The 21,472-nt window shown below is 42.6% G+C and overlaps 1 protein-coding gene across 19 annotated transcripts in view; it reads left to right on the top strand.

Annotated features, from left to right (window-relative positions):
• epb41l2 (erythrocyte membrane protein band 4.1 like 2) overlaps positions 1-21,472 on the top strand; it is a 188,328-nt gene that overhangs the window by 101,884 nt on the left and 64,972 nt on the right. For all 19 annotated transcript variants that reach the window (XM_048530477.2, XM_048530479.2, XM_048530478.2 and 16 more), the window contains one exon: positions 16,762-16,866. In XM_048530477.2, coding sequence (XP_048386434.1) covers positions 16,762-16,866 — 105 coding nt within the window. The remainder of the gene's footprint in view (positions 1-16,761; positions 16,867-21,472) is intronic.

Here is a 21,472-nt window from a genome sequence, read left to right as displayed (position 1 = left end):
AATATTCATCTTTAGGTTTTGTTATTTGAATAGTTGCTTGCCGTCACTGAAGTGCATTTGAATTTGAGTTAGATGAAAGAACTTGTGGCTAGGAACATTTACATGTTAATGAATATAATGTTCTTTACATGACTACGAATTGAACTGTATTGCAATTTTCCCATCTTGATCATGCCCTGGTCAACTGTGTCCTGACTGAGGAAATAATGGCACACATGTGCTTTACATTTCATCATCAATCCAATATTGAGAAATATAATTTGTCACATATCCTCTAGTCTCCTCTTTAAGCAGGATGAGAGCATGACTGTTCATTGTTCCAGCAGGTTACTTTGCTTAAGGAGCTGAAATATTGGAAAAAAAACTGATTACTAAGTTGAGGTTATCAAACAAGCAAAGTACTATAGATACTGGAGATCTAAAATTAAAACAAGTGGTGCTGGAGAAACTCAGCAGGTCTGCCAATATTTATGGAGAGAGAAACAAAGTTAACACATGACTAACTCTCTTGTTGACTGAACCAGGTGTGGTTCCCTTGGGTGTATTTAGAAGTGTCATTTCGAACTTGAAACTTTTCACTGATTTAATTTTTCAAGTTAATACTCATTAATTGCTCATATATCAACCATATTTTACATCAGATGTTGATTTTGATTTCTATTTTGTGGCACTGATACAGAGAAAGTTTTGCTATCTCAGAATATTCCAAGAGTTTCATTGCAGTTTGCAAATTTGACAGAAGATTTTTGAGCTTTGAAGTCTACTTGGAAGAGAGTTAAAAAATGCACCTGCAAGGAAACACACCAGGGACAGAGTGGGTCTAAACAGAGAGTAAGGCTCAGAGCTACAATCAACTGAAAGAATTGCCTTACAGGGAAACACACTGGGGACTGGCCAGGATATAAACAGAGAGCATGGTTCATGACTACATGCTCGTGGGAGAGAGTGGAATTGCAGGAAAGACAGGACAGAAGGTGTAAACAGAGAACTGCTAATGCTACAGCTCCAGGTTTCAAACCAGGTTTGAAAAAGATCAAGTTGGGATATCACAGTAAAGTTATGAGCTGATTGGTTGCTGAGTATCTAGTGAGTGTGTTTGCTAAGAGCTAGATTCATTAGAGCTCCATTTTTTTCATTTCTTTTTATTCCAGTCTCCAGTACAAGATAAGTTAAAGGTAATCAGGCTGAGTCAACATGGATTCATGAAAGGGAAATCATGTTCAACCAATCTGTTGGAATTCTTTGAGGACTATCATTTGTTGCAGATACAAGGAAGCCATTGACTGTACTGGACTTAGATTTTTGCCTGTTTTGCTTCCTTTCAGAATTATCATTATGTCCCATCGCATACTTAGATATTGTAAAAATAATTTAATCTGGCTGAGATTGGCATGAAGGAGTCTTCTTCTCAATCTCTCCCCTTGCCTGAGGTGAGGTGATCCCTCAAGTTAAACCACCTGTCATCTCTCTCTAATGACAGCACACCCTTGTGGTGCAGTAGGACTATGGCAACTTTACCTTGTGTAAATTAGCAGCTACAGGAATATTTTAAAGTTAAGCACATGTTGTGTTTTGCCTACAAAATAATAACTTGCAATAAACTATATATACTGAACTTACTATATATTTAGCATATTAATTATGCAAAGGCAAACATTTAACAGGACATTGAATGCACACTAATCACCAAAATTAGATTGCAATATTCTGAGAAAATCCCAACAAATTGTTCATAAATGTAAGTAAATTACATCACAGTTGCTTCAGTTTTGATCAACAATGTAGTTAACAATAGTTTCATAGAAGAGTTGTATGCTTTTGTAGCATGTTGTATTAATAGGCTGTGATGTTGATTTCTCGGAATTATAACATTAGCTATGATGTGTAATTGGTTTGTTGAAATTCAATCTGTGCAATTAGATGACATAAACAAGTTTGGAACAACATACCAATACAAACTTTCAATAAAGGCAATGCAGTCATTAGTTTTTAAATCCTGGATTCATAATGGTTTATAATTTTAGTAGGAGTTTTTTTTAAATGCTTACTAGCATTAGATATCATGCTGAATTGAATAAAAGGCCTTTGTGTATTGAAATTTACGTGTAAAGATCTTCTGGAATCGATTCCAAAAAGTAGGATCAGTGAACCTTATACAGATAGCATGTTTTTTTAAACCTTTGTTTGAAGGCAGCTGATAATACAAGGAACAGACTCTGCTGAACATTAAATAAGGATCATTCAATGTGGAAGGAATGCATTAACAGTTATGACATTTTTGCAGTTTGGTGGGCAGAAGAAACCGTGTAACTCCTGGTGGAATGTAGCCAGACTGAACTGTTGTGTGGGATACATACTTCAAGCTGGTCTTGCATCGTACTTGTCAGATTCAGTGGTTGTGGGTGCCATTTAGAACAGGAAGTGAGGATGAGATGGCCCAGCCCTAACGTGGTTGTTTGGGTGCAATTTAAGTCCCTATATATGTTAAATAAGTTAAATTTATATTGCATCTTGAATGAAGTAAAACGCAAGGAATTTGACAATATGCTTTCATATTTTATTTCACATAGTTTGAAGATTGGAGATGGTCAAAGATATTGCTATCAATTTTACTATTTAACAATGAAAAGTTAAACCTTTGCCTCATACTGAGTTCTTAAATTCACATCAGTGTTATCCTGAAGATAGGTTGCTGACAGTTTCATGCAGTGAGGCATCACAATCAATGCCAAGTCAGAATAATATGTTTTAAGTTGCACAAATATCCTTGAAATTTTTTACAATGACTGTATATCTCAATTATTTGTCACAAATGACTCGTTTTCTGCTCTTCCAAATTCAGTAATGATCATTACACCATCTTGTAAAGATTTGTTTCTTGTTCCCAGCTCCTAACTTTATTCACTTTGAAATCTATCTGCTGTTGCTTGGATCACTTGTTTAATTCAGTCATTTTAAGTTTGTCGATCCTGTTTTCACATTTATTGGAGAGTTGGTCATTGGTAATTAAAACAAAGCTGGCATAATTAGACCTCTTTTAACAGATTTTCTTCCCTAAGGACACTTGTGAACTAGATGGGCTTTTACAACAATTGTTGGTAGTTCAATGATCCCCTCATTGAGACCAGCTTTATGTTCCAAATTTTATTTACAGAATTCAAATTCTAATAGTTGCCATGTCCCCAGAGCATTAACCTCTGCCTCTGGAATACTACTGTTGTGACATTGTCACTATGTCAGCATCATCCCACATACTCCCTCATCTAGGAATAAAGCATCCATTGAAAGATTATTTTCAAATTTCTCTCTTTACTCCTGTTCCTCTCTCTCTTCTTTCAGCATGCATCCTTGGATTTGCTTGCAGAACTCCTTTTTTGTTTTGACGTTGGACAATACAGACGTAAATATAGCTTTTGGAGCTTTGTTTCTGAAAGGCTTGTCTTTCATTTGGAGTTTCAGGAGCATTGCTATGAGTGTTTATGTAATTATGAATAGAACGGTGAGACAATGTAGAATTTGTAACCTAACTGCTGATGTTTTAGAAGGATCCACTTAAATGCAGCATTTGCTTTGTGTTATGGAAGAGGAGCTTAAGTGGCTAATTCTTTCACATTGGATTATGAATTTTGGTCTCCTAAGACTTGTACATTCTTTAATATTATTTTCAAGATAGTATCAGATCTTTTGAAAATTTCAGCAAGCAACCGAACTCTTTCAAATCTGAGGAAAGCTAATTGATAACACTAATCTCATAAGCAGGATCGACTGGAACCAATATATTGACTTTTATGAAACTCTGGTTAGACCACGACTAGGGTATCGCATCCAGTTTAGGGCACAGCACTTTAGGGCTGAAGTAAGGGTTTTCAAGATGGTGTAAAGAAAATTTTCTAGAATACTTTCAGGAATGAGAATTTTAACTACAAGATTAGGTTGGAGAAGCTGGGTTTTTTTTCTGCTTGAGGGGCAATGTCACAGAATCACAGGAAAATGTTCAGCCCAACATGCTTGCATTCAATCATTAGGTGAATATCATTACCTACTGCCAATCATGTCTTCCTTTCTCCAATACTCTTGCACAAATAAACGCCCACAGTCCTCTCGAATACGTGAATTGAACCTGCGGCTGTCACCTATCCAGACACTGCATTCCATTTATTTTTTGCAGAGGTAAAACATATTTTCTTCGCTTCATCCTTGCTTCAGTTGCAGGTCTCTTTGAACCTATGCTGTTTTTATTCTTGTTCCTTTTGTGAAACTCTACCCAGCCCACTCATGATTTTGTAAACCTCTGTCAGATCTCCCCCTAACCTCCTTTTCTCCAAGGACAACAGCCCCAACCTCTTCAACTGACCCTCATAATTGAAGTTCCTCATCCCTGAAACCATTCTTGGAAACTGCTTCCACACTCCCTCCAATGCGTTCACATCCTTTCCATAATATGATACCCACAACTGTACACAATACTGCAGCTGAGGTTTAACAAGTGTCTAGAACATAGAACATAGAACGGAGAACAGCACAGGCCCTTCAGCCCACGGTGTTGTGCTGACCATCGATCCTCATGTATGCACCCTCAAATTTCTGTGACCATATGCATGTCCAGCACTCACTTAAATGTCCCCAATGACCTTGGTTCCACAACTACTGCTGGCAACGCATTCCATGCTCTCTCACCTCTCTGTGTAAAGAACCCGCCTCTGACATCCCCTCTATACTTTCCTCCAACCAGCTTAAAACTATGACCCCTCGTGTTAGCCATTTCTGCCCTGGGAAATAGTCTCTGGCTATCAACTCTATCTATGTCTCTCATTATCTTGTATACCTCAATTAGGTCCCCTATCCTCCTCCTTTTCTCCAATGAAAAAAGTCCGAGCTCAGTCAACCTCACTTCATAAGATAAGCCCTTCAGTCCAGGCAGCATCCTGGTAAACCACCTCTGAACCCTCTCCAAAGCAACCACATCTTTCCTATAATAGGGCGACCAGAACTGGACGCAGTATTCCAAGTGCGGTCTAACCAAAGTTTTATAGAGCTGCAACAAGATCTCACGACTCTTAAACTCAATCCCCCTGCTAATGAAAGCCAAGACACCATATGCTTTCTTAACAACCCTGTCCACTTGGGTGGCCATTTTAAGGGATCTATGTATCTGCACACCAAGATCCCTCTGTTCCTCCACGCTGCCAAGAATCCTATCCTTAATCCTATACTCAGCTTTCAAATTCGACCTTCCAAGATGCATCACCTCGCATTTATCCAGGTTGAACTCCATCTGCCACCTCTCGGCCCATCTCTGCATCCTGTCAATGTCCCGCTGCAGCCTCCAACAGCCCTCTATACTGTCAACGACACCTCCAACCTTCGTGTCGTCTGCAAACTTGCTGACTGATCCTTCAATCCCTCATCCAAGTCATTAATAAAAATTTCAAATAGTAGAGGCCCAAGGACAGAGCCCTGTGGAACACCACTCACCACTGACTTCCAGGCAGAATATTTTCCTTCTACTACCACTTGCTGTCTTCTGTTGGCCAGCCAATTCTGTATCCAGACAGCTAAGTTCCCCTGTATTCCATTCCTCCTGACCTTCTGAATGAGCCTACCATGGGCAACCTTATCAAATGCCTTGCTGAAGTCCATATACACCACATCCACAGCTCGACCCTCATCAACTTTTCTAGTCACATTCTCAAAGAACTCGATAAGGTTTGTGAGGCATGATCTGCCCCTCACAAAGCCGTGTTGACTGCATTTAATCAAGCCATGCTCTTCCAGATGGTCATAAATCCTATCCCTCAGAATCCTTTCTAAAACCTTGCAGACGACAGACGTGTGACTTACTGGTCTGTAATTGCTGGGGATTTCCCTATATCCTTCCTTGAAGAGAGGAATTACATTTGCCTCTCTCCAGTCCTCAGGTATCACTCCAGTGGAGAGCGAAGATACAAAGATCTTCGCAAGTGGCGAAGCAATTGCATTTCTCGTTTCCCAAAGCAGCCGAGGACAAATCTGGTCTGGGCCTGGCGACTTGTCAATCTTAATGTTTGACAAAATTTTCAGCACATCAGCTTCCTCTATCTCTATCCATTGCAGCATGCACACCTGCTCTTCAAAGGTTTCATTCACTACAAAGTTCATTTCTTTTGTAAATACAGAAGCAAAAAACTCATTTAGGGCTTCCCCTACCTCCTCAGACTCCACACACAAGTTCCCTATGCTATCCCTGATCGGCCCTACTCTTTCTTTGACCATTCTCTTATTCCTCACATAAGTGTAAAATGCCTTTGTGTTCTCCCTAATCCGTTCTGCCGGGCCTTTCTCGTGCCCCCTCTTGGCTCTCCTCAGACCATTTTTGAAATCCTTCCTCGCCTGCCTGTAATTCTCTAGAGCTGAGCTTGACCCTAGCTTCCTCCACCTTATGTAAGCTACCTTCTTCCTTTTGACGAGAAGCTCCCCCGCTCTCATCATCCCAGGTTCCTTTATCTTACCTGTCTCAGAGGGACATATTTATTCATCACTCGCAACAACTGTTCCTTAAGCAGTCTCCGTATGTCTATAGTGCCTTTACCATGGAACAATTGCTCCCAGTCCATGCTTCCTAACTCATGTCTAATTGCATCATAGTTTCCTCTTCCCCAATTAAATATCCTCCCATTTTGCCGAATCCTTTCCTTCTCCATAGCTATGTAGAATGTGAGGCAGTTATGGTCACTATCACCAAAATGCTCTCCCACCGCAAGATCTGATACCTGCCCCGGCTCGTTTCTGAGCACCAAGTCTAGAATGGCCTCTCCCCTCGTCGGCCTGTCAACATACTGAGTTAGGAAACCCTCCTGAACACACCTTACAAAAACAGCTCCATTCAAATCTTCTGCTCGAAGGAGGTTCCAATCAATATTGGGAAAGTTAAAGTCACCCATTACAACAGCCCTACTATGTCCACACTTCTCCAAAATCTGCCGACCTATGCTTTCTTCAATCTCCCTGCTGCTATTGGGGTGCCTGTAGTAAACCCCTAACGAGGTGACTACTCCCTTGCTGTTCCTAATTTCCACCCATACTGACTCGGTAGGCTCACAATGGAAGGTTCTGTAGCTGTGATACCCTCTCTGATTAGTAGTGCTACACCCCCTCCTCTTTTTCCCCCCCTCCCTATTCTTTTTAAATGCTCTAAACCCTGGAACATCCAGCAACCATTCATGCCCCTGAGAAACCCATGTCTCTGTTATGGCCACAACATCATAGCACCAGGGATAATGGGAACTGCAGATGCTGGAGAATTCCAAGATAATAAAATGTGAGGCTGGATGAACACAACAGGCCAAGCAGCATCTCAGGAGCACAAAAGCTGACGTTTCGGGCCTGGACCCTTCATCAGAGAGTGGGAACTGGAATAAATAGGGAGAGAGGGGGAGGCGGACCGAAGATGGAGAGTAAAGAAGATAGGTGGAGAGAGTAAAGGTGGGGAGGTAGGGAGGGGATAGGTCAGTCCAGGGAAGACGGACAGGTCAAGGAGGTGGGATGAGGTTAGTAGGTAGATGGGGGTGCGGCTTGGGGTGGGAGGAAGGGATGGGTGAGAGGAAGAACCGGTTAGGGAGGCAGAGACAGGTTGGACTGGCTTTGGGATGCAGTGGGTGGAGGGGAAGAGCTGGGCTGGTTGTGTGGTGCAGTGGGGGGAGGGGACAAACTGGGCTGGTTCAGGGATGCAATAGGGGAAGGGGAGATTTTGAAACTGGTGAAGTCCACATTGATACCATTCGGCTGCAGGGTTCCCAGGCGGAATATGAGTTGCTGTTCCTGCAACCTTCGGGTGGCATCATTGTGGCAGTGCAGGAGGCCCATGATGGACATGTCATCTAGAGAATGGGAGGGGGAGTGGAAATGGTTTGCGACTGGGAGGTGCAGTTGTTTGTTGCAAACTGAGCGGAGGTATTCTGCAAAGTGGTCTCCAAGCCTCCGCTTGGTTTCCCCAATGTAGAGGAAGCTGCACCGGGTACAGTGGATGCAGTATACCACATTGGCAGATGTGCAGGTGAACCTCTGCTTAATGTGGAATGTCATCTTGGGGCCTGGGATGGGGTGAGGGAGGAGGTGTGGGGGCAAGTGTAGCATTTCCTGCGGTTGCAAAGGAAGGTGCCGGGTGTGGTGGGGTTGGAGGGCAGTGTGGAGCGAACAAGGGAGTCACGGAGAGAGTGGTCTCTCCGGAAAGTAGACAGGGGTGGGGATGGAAGCCGAGGCCAGACGCCAACTCTCCGACACCACCTCCTACCGCCCCCTCGATCATGACCCCACACCCGAGCACCAAACCATCATCTCCAACACCATTCACGACCTCATCACCTCAGGGGACCTCCTACCCACAGCCTCCAACCTCATTGTTCCCCAACCCCGCACGGCCCCTTTCTATCTCCTTCCCAAAATCCACAAACCTGCCTGCCCTGGTCGACCCATCATCTCAGCCTGCTCCTGCCCCACCGAACTCATCTCCACCTATCTGGACTCCATTTTCTCCCTTTTGGTCCAGGAACTCCCCACCTACGTCCGTGACACCACCCACGCCCTCCACCTCCTCCAGGACTTCCAATTCCCTGGCCCCCAACACCTCATATTCACCATGAACGTCCAGTCCCTATACACCTGCATTCCGCATGCACATGGCCTCAAGGCCCTCCGCTTCTTCCTGTCCCGCAGACCCGACCAGTCCCCCTCCACCGACACTCTCATCCGCCTAGCTGAACTCGTCCTCACCCTCAACGACTTCTCTTTTGACTCCTCCCACTTCCTACAGACTAAGGGGGTGGCCATGGGCACCCGCATGGGCCCCAGCTATGCCTGCCTCTTTGTAGGTTACGTGGAACAGTCCCTCTTCCGCACCTACACAGGCCCCAAACCCCACCTCTTCCTCCGGTACGTTGATGAGTGTATCGGCGCCGCCTCTTGCTCCCCAGAGGAGCTCGAACAGTTCATCCACTTCACCAACACCTTCCACCCCAATTTTCAGTTCACCTGGGCCATCTCCAGCACATCCCTCACCTTCCTGGACCTCTCAGTCTCCATCTCAGGCAACCAGCTTGTAACTGATGTCCATTTCAAGCCCACCGACTCCCACAGCTACCTAGAATACACCTCCTCCCACCCACCCTCCTGCAAAAATTCCATCCCCTATTCCCAATTCCTCCGCCTCCGCCGCATCTGCTCCCACGATAAGACATTCCACTCCCGCACATCCCAGATGTCCAAGTTCTTTAAGGACCACAACTTTCCCCCCACAGTGATGGAGAATGCCCTTGACCGCGTCTCCCGTATTTCCCGCAACACATCCCTCACACCCCGCCCCCGCCACAACCGCCCTAAGAGGATCCCCCTCGTTCTCACATACCACCCTACCAACCTCCGGATACAACGCATCATCCTCCGACACTTTCGCCATTTACAATCCGACCCCACCACCCAGGACATTTTTCCATCCCCACCCCTGTCTGCTTTCTGGAGAGACCGCTCTCTCCGTGACTCCCTTGTTCGCTCCACACTGCCCTCCAACCCCACCACACCCGGCACCTTCCTCTGCAACCGCAGGAAATGCTACACTTGCCCCCACACCTCCTCCCTCACCCCTATCCCAGGCCCCAAGATGACATTCCACATTAAGCAGAGGTTCACCTGCACATCTGCCAACGTGGTATACTGCATCCACTGTACCCAGTGCGGCTCCCTCTACATTGGGGAAACCAAGCGGAGGCTTGGAGACCACTTTGCAGAACACCTCCGCTCAGCTCGCAACAAACAACTGCACCTCCCAGTCGCAAACCATTTCCACTCCCCCTCCCATTCTCTAGATGACATGTCCATCATGGGCCTCCTGCCGTGCCACAATGATGCCACCCAAAGGTTGCAGGAACAGCAACTCATATTCCGCCTGGGAACCCTGCAGCCATATGGTATCAATGTGGACTTCACCAGTTTCAAAATCTCCCCTTCCCCTACTGCATCCCTAAACCAGCCCAGTTCGTCCCCTCCCCCCACTGCACCACACAACCAGCCCAGCTCTTCCCCCCCCCCCCCACCCTCTGCATCCCAAAACCAGTCCAACCTGCCTCTGCCTCCCTAACCAGTTCTTCCTCTCACCCATCCCTTCCTCCCACCCCAAGCCGAACCCCCATCTACCTACTAACCTCATCCCACCTCCTTGACCTGTCCGTCTTCCCTAGACTGACCTATCCCCTCCCTACCTCCCCACCTATATTCTCTCCACCTATCTTCTTTACTCTCCATCTTCGGTCTGCCTCCCCCTCTCTCCCTATTTATTCCAGTTTCCTCTCCCCATCCCCCTCTCTGATGAAGGGTCCAGGCCCGAAACGTCAGCTTTTGTGCTCCTGAGATGCTGCTTGGCCTGCTGTGTTCATCCAGCCTCACATTTTATTATCATAGCACCAGGTACTGATCCATGCTCTAAGTTCATCACTTTTATTCCTGATACTCCTTGTGTTAAAGCAAACACATTTTAACTGATCCCTTGGTTCCTTCCCAGGAAAATCCTTCCCACTAGCTGGTCTACCTCTTGCTATTGCCTCACCTGCATCAACTCTCACCTCTGGTATACAGCTCAGGTTCCCACCCCCCTGCCATACTGGTTTAAACCCTCTCGAACTACTCGAGCAAACCTTCCACCCAGGACATTGGTCCCCTTCCAGTTCAGATGCAACCCGTCCTTCTTGTACAGGTCCCACCTTCCCCAGAAGGCATCCCAATTATCTACATATCTGAAGCCTTCCCTCCTACACCAGCTGCGCAGCCACGTGTTAAGCTGCGCTCGCTATCTCGTGGCACCGGTAAGTAAACCAGAGAACACTACTCTGTTTGTCCTGCTTTGCAGTTTCCATCCTAACTCCCTGAAATCACTTTTTATATCCTCAATCCTTTTTCTGGCTATATCATTAGTGCCAATATGTAACACGATTTCTGGCTGTTCGCCCTCCTCTTTTAGAACCTTATACACCCGATCGGAGATGTCCCGGACCCTGGCACCAGGGAGGAAACATACCTTCCAGGAATCCCGATCCTGACCACAAAATCTCCTGTCGATTCCCCTAACTATCGTGTCCCCTACCCACGAGTACTTTTCTATTCTGCCCCCTTCCCTTCTTTGCCACAGTGTCAGGCTCAGTGCCAGAGAACTGACTACTATGGCTTTCCTCTGGTAGGTCATCCCCCCCCCCCCCCCCCCCCCCCCCCCCAGCAATATCCAAAACTCTATACTTATTGCTGAGAGGAATGCCCACAGGGGATCTCTGCACTGTCTGTCTGTCCCCTTTCCTCCCCCTAACTGTAACCCATCTATCCTTGTCCTGAGCCTTAGGAGTGACCAACTCCCGGTAACTCCTCTCCATTACCCCCTCTGCCTCCCGAATAATCCGTAGTTCATCCAGCTCCAGCTCCATTTCCCTAACACGGTTTTCAAGGAGCTGGAGTTGGGTGCACTTCCCGCAGATGTAGCCAGCGGAGACGTGTGCCATGTCTCCCACCTGCCACATTCTGCAGCAGGAGCAAGAAACTGCCCTAGCATCCATACCCCACTTATCTGAACACCCACTCAGTACTAAAGTAGAAAGCTTAGTTCAAGTTGCTACAAAATTAATAACAAAGTTGTATTCAATAGAGAAAGTTTAGAATGACCCTTACTTTATTAACTAGGTTAGAGGAGGAGGGCGGGTGGGAGACACTACAGTTGTAGAGTCTCGGGTTTAGCCGCCTTGCTGATATATATGGTCACTGCTTTCCTTCCCGGCTGTCCCTCTGGTCCTCATCACTTCCTCCGCTGCTCCCGCTCCCTCTGTGAAAGAGAAAAACACCGCTGCCCGCTACCAGTAAGTAATTTTAAAAAGCAACCTTACCTTAGCTGCAGTCTTCTGGGTTCGTCTTACCTCCGCTGCTGCTCGCACTCAAAATGGCCGTTGGCGTTGAAGGGTGTGTATTTATACTCACTGCTTTCCTTCCTGGCTGCCCCTCTGGTCCTCGTCACTACCTCCGCTGCTCCCGCTCCTTCTGTGAAAGAGAAAAACACCGCTGCCCGCTACCGGTAAGTAATTTTAAATTTTCACATTACCACCTTGTTCTTGTTCTTTATGCCCTGATTAATAAAAGTGAGGATGTTGTGTGCTTTACTTCGTGCTTTCTATCTGATCTGCCATGTTCGATGATCTATGCACACAGACAGTCAGGCCCCTCTGATCCTGCAGTCCCTTAGGATTGTGCTCCCTATTTTATGTTGTCTTTTAGGGCTGTTCCTATCAAAATACATTACCTCACATTTCTCTGCATTGGAACACTCATCTATCCGCTCTACCAACTTGTCTATGTTCTTATGGAATTCTACATTTTCCCTTTGCAGTTTACAGTTCTTTCAAGTTTTGTGTTAAAGGCAAACTTTGAAATTGCCCCCTGCACACCAAAATCTAGATTGTTAATATATCTCAATAATGACCCCGGGGAGTGCCACTACAAAACTTTCACCAGCCTGAAAAACACCTATTGACCATTGTACCCTGATTCCTATCACTAAGCCAATTTTCTATCCATGTCACTGCTGAACCTTTTATTCCATGAGCTATCCTTTTCCTCACAAATCTGTTGTGATGTTGTATCAAACAGCTTCTGAAAGTCCATGTACGTCACATCATCAGTTTTACCATCAGAGTCTTTCTCTTACCTCTTCAAAAACTCCAGGTTAGTTAGACATTATTTTCCCTTTAGAAATTCTCGCTGACTCTTCTTAGCCACCCAACTTTTCTCAAGTAACTTTTAATTCTATACTGAATAATTGCCTCTAGAAGTTTCCCCATTGTTGAGGTTAAATCAACTGGTCTGTAATTGGTAGCCTTATCCTTACAACTTTTCTTAAAGAAGAACACCATGTTTGCAATTTTCCAGTCTTCTGGACCTCCTCAGAGTTTTGGTAGGAATGAGATATTATGGCCCCTGCTCCTGCAGTATTTCCTCTCTCTTCCTTCAAATTTGAGTCTTAGGTAAGAGACCAAAGGAGGTTTGCAATTAGGATCTAATCAGTGGGGTGGAGGTAGATATTCATGTTGTTAAAAAGACTGGAAACTGTTGAAATTGTGGAGAATTTGGGAAATGACCAGATAAGATGAGGAAAAATATGGTTAAGATAGGATACATCAGTTTTATGGGGTAAAGACATAATTGGAGTGAGCCAGGCCAGTTCTATTTATGGATTCTGGGAAGTGTGCAGTGTGATGTAGCTGAAGTTGGAGTCTGTGGAGAGAAAATTATTAAGTGTTTAAACTGTGACTCTACCTCCTATGGCAGGTTGTAATCCTGGAATAATGGAACATGGTGTCAGAGAAGTGTTCAGCCTCCACAGCTTGGATGTCAGTTCAATAAATAGCACCATACCTATTAATGGGTTAAGTGCTAATGGGCTATATTTAATAGTCCTGTACTGGTCACATCCACTGGCTGGAGTGATGAGCCTGCCTTGGTCATTACTAGCTGTACACCTGCCTGGTCATTGCTTGTGTGCTAGGTTTGTGTGGAGTGGATGTCTTGCCTCTGACAATTACTAATCAATCCAAGCCTGATAGCTCTCCGGTTCTACCTCTGCTACCAAGACCAGTGGCTACTGTCGGTGCTGCAGTAGGGCCCAGCATGCAGAGCAACCGTAGGTCTTTGAAGCTCTCATAAGTGGGGCACGTAGGCCTGGGCCATTAAAGCTGGCCTTGGTGTGGATGGAAGTTTCATTTTAATGTATTGCCTTTCCATGGGGTAGCCCTTGCATTTTGAAAGAACCTTCCATTGGATGAAGTGTGTCCGAGTAACTCTCCAAGGATCTGGCAGATCTTCTAAGGTATACTTGGTGATTTGCCCACTTACCTAGGTGCTGTTAGAATAGCAGTGACAGGCCTCAGTCCCTCTCAGGATGGTAAGACCAGGCTGGACTCTTCCCTTCCTTGACTTAATTGCAAGGAGTCAGCCAAGCAAATGAATTTACCAACCTGAGCTTCCGGACCCGTTTAACAGCTATCCACAGCTCCCAGCTGACTCAGTTAGGACATCAAAATCTACCCAATGTGTGGGTTGGATCTGAGAGAATGGAGTACTGAAGGGTAGGTTGGAATGAGCAAATAGAATAGAAAAATTATGATGATAGATGTCACACTGTTAGCTTCCAACAAGAAATCTTGCAGTTAAGAAGTCAGCAGTAGTCTAAGTGAATTGAGAATTCTGAAGAATTAAGAGTCCACTGTGTGGGAGAAGATCTCTGACCAATATAGCAGGCTGGCACCGAATGGACAGGAGCAGAGCCTGATGCCATGCTCCATTCATCGAGGCAGTGAAGGGATGAAGCTGGATTTAAGAAAAGAACTGTCTGTTTTGGGATCATAGAAGAAAGAGCGACTGAGAACATTTGAAGGAGAAATGGGTACAGTTGAAACTGATGGGTATGATGGATCTGGAGGTGTGGTCAGATGCAAGATTTCAGAAATTTGGTAACAAGATAAATCAGTTACTTGTAAAGTGTTAATTGTTAGCAGGTGTCTCACTTCTCAGCATCACTGGGAAGGCCTTCATTAGAAAAACACTTAAAAGACTCCGTTACTTATGCACCAATTATATCCAGAAGCACAGTGCGATTTCCGTGCCCACAAATATAAAGAACTATCGTCCTCTTCAGGTAAATGTGCTAAACAAAATATACACCTTTAACCCCTTAGCAGTGCAGAATGCCGCAAGATTTTCAGGAAAAGTGGCTAATCATCAAAGCTCTTAATTCTCTTTTTCCTCCTGTGATGACATCAATTATATGATAATAGTTTGACAACATCACTTGTAACAATTTCAGAGTGACGAATTGAGTGAATCAGAGCTACCTCCAAGCCTCCATTTTCTTTGATATAATTCCACCTCATGTTCCTGAATTTTACCTTCGCTGTCAATATGGAAGGTATTTAGATGCATAAAGAGTAGGTGGCAAGCTTAATAATTTGTTCAGGCAGTCAGTGATAACAAAATGGCAACATGTTTTGATCAGAGAGCTCCTCTGTGGTACTGATACATGTTAGTTGCTGTCATGAAAGTTCGGGTACAGCCAATTATGCATACTGTCTACCTTGGCTGTAACTTGTTTCACTTGACTGTAGGCATCAAGACAGCTGTCATCGTGATTAGTGTGTGCCCGACACTCAGCCTCAAGGATACTTGCTTGTGTGACTTGACATCAACATCAACACTCTCACTTCGGAGACACTAGCTGACAGAGAAGAAGGCGATGTCATTGTCATATGGCCCTATGTATGCAACCAAGGTGATCACTGTCCACTTGGCAGCAGTGTCAACACAAAAATACCCATCAATAATGATATCTCATAATCATTTTATGTTGGCATATGTGATAGAAACTGTGTGTCTTTGGTTAATATCTTTAGAAAACAGCAAAAGTGTATCATATGGAGCTATGCCAATACAATTGATTGGAATGTAGGAATTAGGAGGGGAGTAGGCAGTTCGTGGTTGATCTTATCCTGGCCTCAATTCCACTTTCCTGCCTGCTCCCCATCACCCTTTATTCCATTTTTCATTGGAAACGGCTTACTACTTTATTGAATCCGTTGGATAACCTTAACTAGGTAGATGGATGCTGACAATTATGATTGCAGTTGCAAAAGTGATTTTATTTGCATTGTTATATTAATTTGATACAAGGGGTTGTTGAAAATACTTTTTTTCTTAAAATTGAAGTGTCTGTAACCATTTGTATCATTTGGCACATAGATTTCCTTACTGAGTTTTATATATTTGCTAAAGTTTATAATTTTGTATAGTCACCTTCTACAAACAAGTTTCAGTTTGTAACTAAAACAGAATGCTAGAAATAGTCAGAAGTCAAACAGAATCTGTCGAGAGGGGAGCAAAATTAATTTTTAAGTTCCTAGGCTTTTGTCAGAACTGCTAGATGTGTGCAGCTTTTAAAACAGGGGAAAAAGTAAAAAATATTCAAGGTGCAAGGTAGGACAGAAAAAATAAATAAAGGAATGATGATGAAAGACAAAAGGTGACTGGACGGCAGTGGAATGAAAGATGGGTCTAGTAGAGGTTTAAGCTGTTATTGATTCATTCTGCTTTTTGCCTTGCTCTGTCATTTTCATCACTGAAGCACTGCTTTCTGCACCTGCCCAGAGATTTTGCTTTTATTCGCTCTGTATTTGCTTAAAATTAGCTTTGTTAATCCATATTTATTGGGAAATTTCAGATGATTTTAAATTGTTGCCAATTGCTTTGTGCTAAAATAAAAACATGAAATGCTGACAGTGGCCAGATAATATCAAAGTCATGTTTCAGGTTGATGAAAAGTCATCAACACTATTACCTTGTCGAACAGCCAGACAAGAAATTAGGGATAGCATATGGAAAAGCAGCAAATTGGAAGAAGTACAGATGAATGAATGGTTTGTATTGGCAAAATGACTTTTTTTTGAAGGATACAGAAATTAATTGGAGTAAACAAATTTGCATTCGCTAATACTATTCAGCACCATTTTCTCAAAACCTTCTCGATTATTAAGCATAAATGATGAGCTTAATATAAAAATAAACTAGTTACTCTGCTGTTCAACTATTTTTAATGACATTTTGCTGGTTATGCAAATATGTTCCTTTTACATAAAACATTATTTTTGAATTTCTAGTATGTATTTTTCATATTAATTTTAAAATCTAAACTTGAGTGTGACTTCTGTTTGTCAGAAACGTGCCAAAGGCCAAGTACTGTTTGACAAGGTGTGTGAGCAGATCAACCTGTTGGAACGGGATTATTTTGGGCTCACGTTTCAGGATGCTGCAGATGAAAAGGTAAGATCAAAAGTTTCAGTGAAACTATTAATAGCCTTTTTTGAAGTGAATAGTTAAAATAGGAGGATTTCTAAATACAAATATAATTCACACCAGCCAATGATGACAATTAACTAAAAACTTCATTAAAAGCATTTATTTGCACCTTTTCCTTTCAATTTATCGTTTTGGAACATAGAATTTATTGCTGTAATTTGGAAACACATTTTCAGTACCCAGAGATAGAGCAAAGAGTGTCCTTAGAGTTTTACAGGGTATAAAACTACCCGATAAAGGGAAATCAAGCACATTACATCAGATACAACATTTTATCATGAAATGTCTAACTAATACGGATGTGTGATAGAAGTTCTCCAGGAAATTATGATGTCTTAACAGTTTTATAATGGGTAAAGACAAGGAATGCTAGCCTAGCTCATCTATTAAGAAAATAATCTGTTCCCTTATCACTCTAGTTGTTTAAATGATTCCAAATCTTACTGCACCCTATCTGATGTATACTGCTGTATAATAAGCCAATGCCATTCACTAGAGCAGCAGCCTGCTTATTTATTATGCATTCTTCAATCTATTGGTATTTAGTTTTATGTCACAGTTACTTGTTGTAACATAACACAATGGAATGTGGTTGGTTTGAATTATAATAAATACCCATGCACAAAAGTCAGAGGCTTTATTTAGGCACACAGACAAACCTCTAACATTGAGCATTTTTCATTTTTTATGATTTAGTCAATATAACTGCATTATGCTTGATTATTTCAAAATAGGAGTCCATCTGCGGTATTACTCAATATATATTGCTGCAACCAGGTGAGAACGAATGAACTAGCTTCTTTGTTCAACTTTCTCAGTTGGTCACAAGGTTGAATATTTAAGATCTTCTTGCACAGTTATACATCTCTCCATTTAAATATGCTAAATATATTTGCCATGAGAACTAAGGAGTTGACCTACACTGTTTCTTCAATCAAAGAAAGAGACACCTTATGAGCCCAAAGCAAAATACAGATACTACCAAGTAGGAGTAGCACAATGGTTATGTTGCTGGACTAGTATCTCTGAACCCTAAGCTAAATTTCAGGGGGTGTGGGCTTGAATCTCACCAAGACAGATTGTAAAATTTAAGTTCAGTTCAAAAATATGGAATTGAAACTGGTCTGATAGTGACCATTTAACTGTCCTTTATTATCATAAAAATCCCACCCTTGTTCATGACTATCTTTTAAGGAAGGAAGTCTGTGGTTGAATCTTAACTGTCATGTGGGCAATTAGGGATCGACAATAAATGCTAGCCTAGCCAGTGACTCCCACAAGAAAATAAAACAAAGTCTTCATGTAGTCACTTGGCCCACACATACATGTGCACATTGGTACAAAGTTACAGGTGGAATGGTGTCTGGTACAAAGGAGGATAAAATAATGTGCCATTTAGAGTACTTTGGTTGACTTCAAAGTGTCAGCTTTTAACCTGAGGTGAGTGTTGCTTGGCTAGTTTCTCGGATGCAGTCAGTTATAGTGAATAATACCGGAATTGAACATTTTCAATTTCTTGATTGTCTTTGTCTTTGTGGCTTTTTATGCGGGAATCAGGGGGCTTTAAAGTTCAGAAAGGAAACGCTGGAGATAATATCTTCTCTTCAATTATCTGCCACAATTCTCCCAGAACTTCCTTGAAATATTGGCTCCAATGTGTATTTCTAAGAGCTTCCTTAAGTAGGTCTGTCTGTGACAGTTTTTTTTCCCCCTAAAATTCACGTGTGGTCCACGGGTGTTGGTGGCTAGGGCAAGGTTTTTGCCTATCCCTAACTGCCCCTGAGAAAGTGTTGGTGTACTGCCATTTTGAACCGCTGCCATCCATCTACTTTAGGTAGATCTGAAATGTCATTAGGGAGGCTATTCCAGCTTTTGAACCAGTGGTAGTGAACGAATGGCAATATGTTTGCAAGTCAGGATGATGAGTGACGTGGAGGGGAGCTTGAAGCTAGTGGTGTTGCTCCTGTGTATCACATGTCCTTGTCCTTCTAGATGGAAGTGGTAGTGGGTTTGAAAGGTGTTGTTTTAAGGATTTTGGTGAATTCCTGCATTGCACCTTGTAGATCATATGCATTGCTGTCAAAGAATGTTAGTGGAGCCACTAAATGCTTGTGGACGTGGTGCCAAATAGGTAGCTGCTTCATCCTGGGCAGCGTCAAGTTGGAGTGTTTTTGGAATCGTGATATGACAGTTGTGCCATGTCCAGTAATATGCAAATTTTAACATCTTCCTGAGACTGTGATTGGCCTTAGTGAAACACTGAAGTATCCTAATGTAAGCTTTGACTGAATAGTTGGGGCATTGGATCAAATTTGGGGAAATATGGTAGATAAAAGAATAGAGATGGGCATGAGAGACTGTTGCTGATGTGGGAAATGATAAACAGAAGACTATGACAGGATTTGGTAGCGAGTACAAAACTAATAGTAACTCAGCCAATAAAGCTAGAGATTATAAATATAATAAAATGATAAAACAAAATGTTAGATACAAGTAACCATTGTAGTAAGATGGTATATAAAGGAAGGAATAATGGAAGCTTGTCAGGAAGGTCCAGTGATAATCATGGTTGATTTTAATTTACATATCGACTGGAAGAATCATTTGGGTAAAAGTCACCTGGTTGGGTTCATAGAATGTTTTTAGGATAGTTTGTTCTGCATGTTCTGGAGTGAACTAGGGAGCAGGATATAGAAGGTCTGATATTGTGCAATGATGTAGGATTCTATAATGTTATCACAGAGATCATAATATAGCTGAACTTTGCATTGTTTGTAAGAGAGAAGAGTTATCCAAGGCTCAAATAAGTACAGTTAAAGAAAACCCAAAAACAAGGTTGGCTAAAATGAACTGGTAAATGGGGAGGTGACAGTCTAGTGGTATTATCGTTGGACTATTAATCCAGAGACCCGGGTAATGTTGTGGGTTCTGGGTTTGAATTCCAGTGTGGCAGGTGGTAGAATTTGAATTCAATGAAAATCTGGAAGTAACAGTCTAATGATGACCGCAAAACTACCATCCCTACTTGGTCTGGCCTATATTGTCTCCAGACCCACTCTTAAGTACCTTCTGGGCAATTAGAGGTGAACAATTAATGCTGGCCTAGCCAGCGACATCCACATCCCGTGAATAAATTTCTTAAACAATGAGGTTATGGTCATTAAAGATGAAATGGCAAACAGTCAGAGATGTTTCAGAATACACAGAATAGATACCTTCCAATGAGAGAGAAAAATTCCCAGGCATGGATTCACCATCTGTGTTTAACTGAAAGACGATAGAGATACTATCTGACTTGAAGAAAGATAAAGATATAGTTAAGCAGACTTGGGTGGTATGTCAGAAGATTGAACAGAATAACAGCATGAATGACTAAAAAAAATAATAGTGGTAGAAATTAGAAAGCTCCCTAGAAATATAAAAATGGATGGAAAGAATTTGTAATGGGTATTTTAAAAAAAAGTTAACATAATGAGCATTGATCCTATAGAAAGTGAGTGAAGAGAAGTAATGAAAAATAAGAAGACAGTAGATGAGTAGAGCATGTATTTAGCATCAGCCTTCACTATTAAAGATACAAGTAACATTTCAGAAATAACTGTTAATCAGGAAAAAGAAGAGAGGGAAGTTCTTGCTTCCATGTTAAATTCCTACATTCTGTGAAAATGCAGCAGTATTGGAACATACAGTGTGATAGATTCTCAGTTCTGTATTGTGATATTGAATTACGTTTTTTGAATGAGCAAAACTATCTCTTGTATAGAGTCTTTAGGTGTACAGAGACAACATAGTTTTTAAAAGAGGAAGTGCCTTTAACATATTTATTAGTTCTTTGAGAAAGGAGCCTTCCCTCAACCTAATGAATTTTGGAAAATTAAATCTAATTCATCAACTATTTCACTGGTTACTTCTTTTAAGATTCGAGGATGGGTAGCATGGTGGCTCATTGGTTAGCACTGCTGTCCCACAGCGCTAGGGACCTGAGCTCAATAACTCTGTGTGGAGTTTGCACATTCTCCCCATATCTGTGTGGATTTCTCCCAGGTGCTCCGGTTTCTTCCCACAGTCCAAAGATGTGCAGGTTAGTTGGATTAGCCATGCTAAATTACCCATAGTCCCCAGGGATGTGTCGGTTAGGTGGATTAACCATGGGAAATGCAGGATTACAGGGGTAAGGTAGGGGTCGGAGGGTTAGTGTGGACTCAGTTGGCTGAATGGCCTAATTCCATGCTGTAGAGATTTTGTGATGAAATCCATCAGGACTTTGTGGACTTGTCATCTCCCAATTGTAGCAGTTCGTCCGTAATACTTCCTTAGTAATTGTAAATTTTTGGATTTCCTCCTTTCCTTTCAATTCCTGATTACAGCTAATTATGCAGCTACTTATATCCTCTATGGTGAAGACCAACAAACAATGACTGTATAATTTATCTGCCATCTCTTTATCCTCCGTTACTAATTCTCCATGTTCCTTTTCTCTTGGAACAACATTTACATTGTTAACTCTTTTTTTTTTAAATATTCAAAGAACTTTTTACTATCTGTTTTTAAATTTTTAGCTAACTCATAG

Source organism: Stegostoma tigrinum, chromosome 4, assembly GCF_030684315.1.
Source record: "Stegostoma tigrinum isolate sSteTig4 chromosome 4, sSteTig4.hap1, whole genome shotgun sequence".
In the NCBI taxonomy this organism is placed as follows: Eukaryota; Metazoa; Chordata; class Chondrichthyes; order Orectolobiformes; family Stegostomatidae; genus Stegostoma; species Stegostoma tigrinum.
Note: the sequence above shows the minus strand (reverse complement) of the source record. Positions and strands in the feature narration are given on the sequence as shown.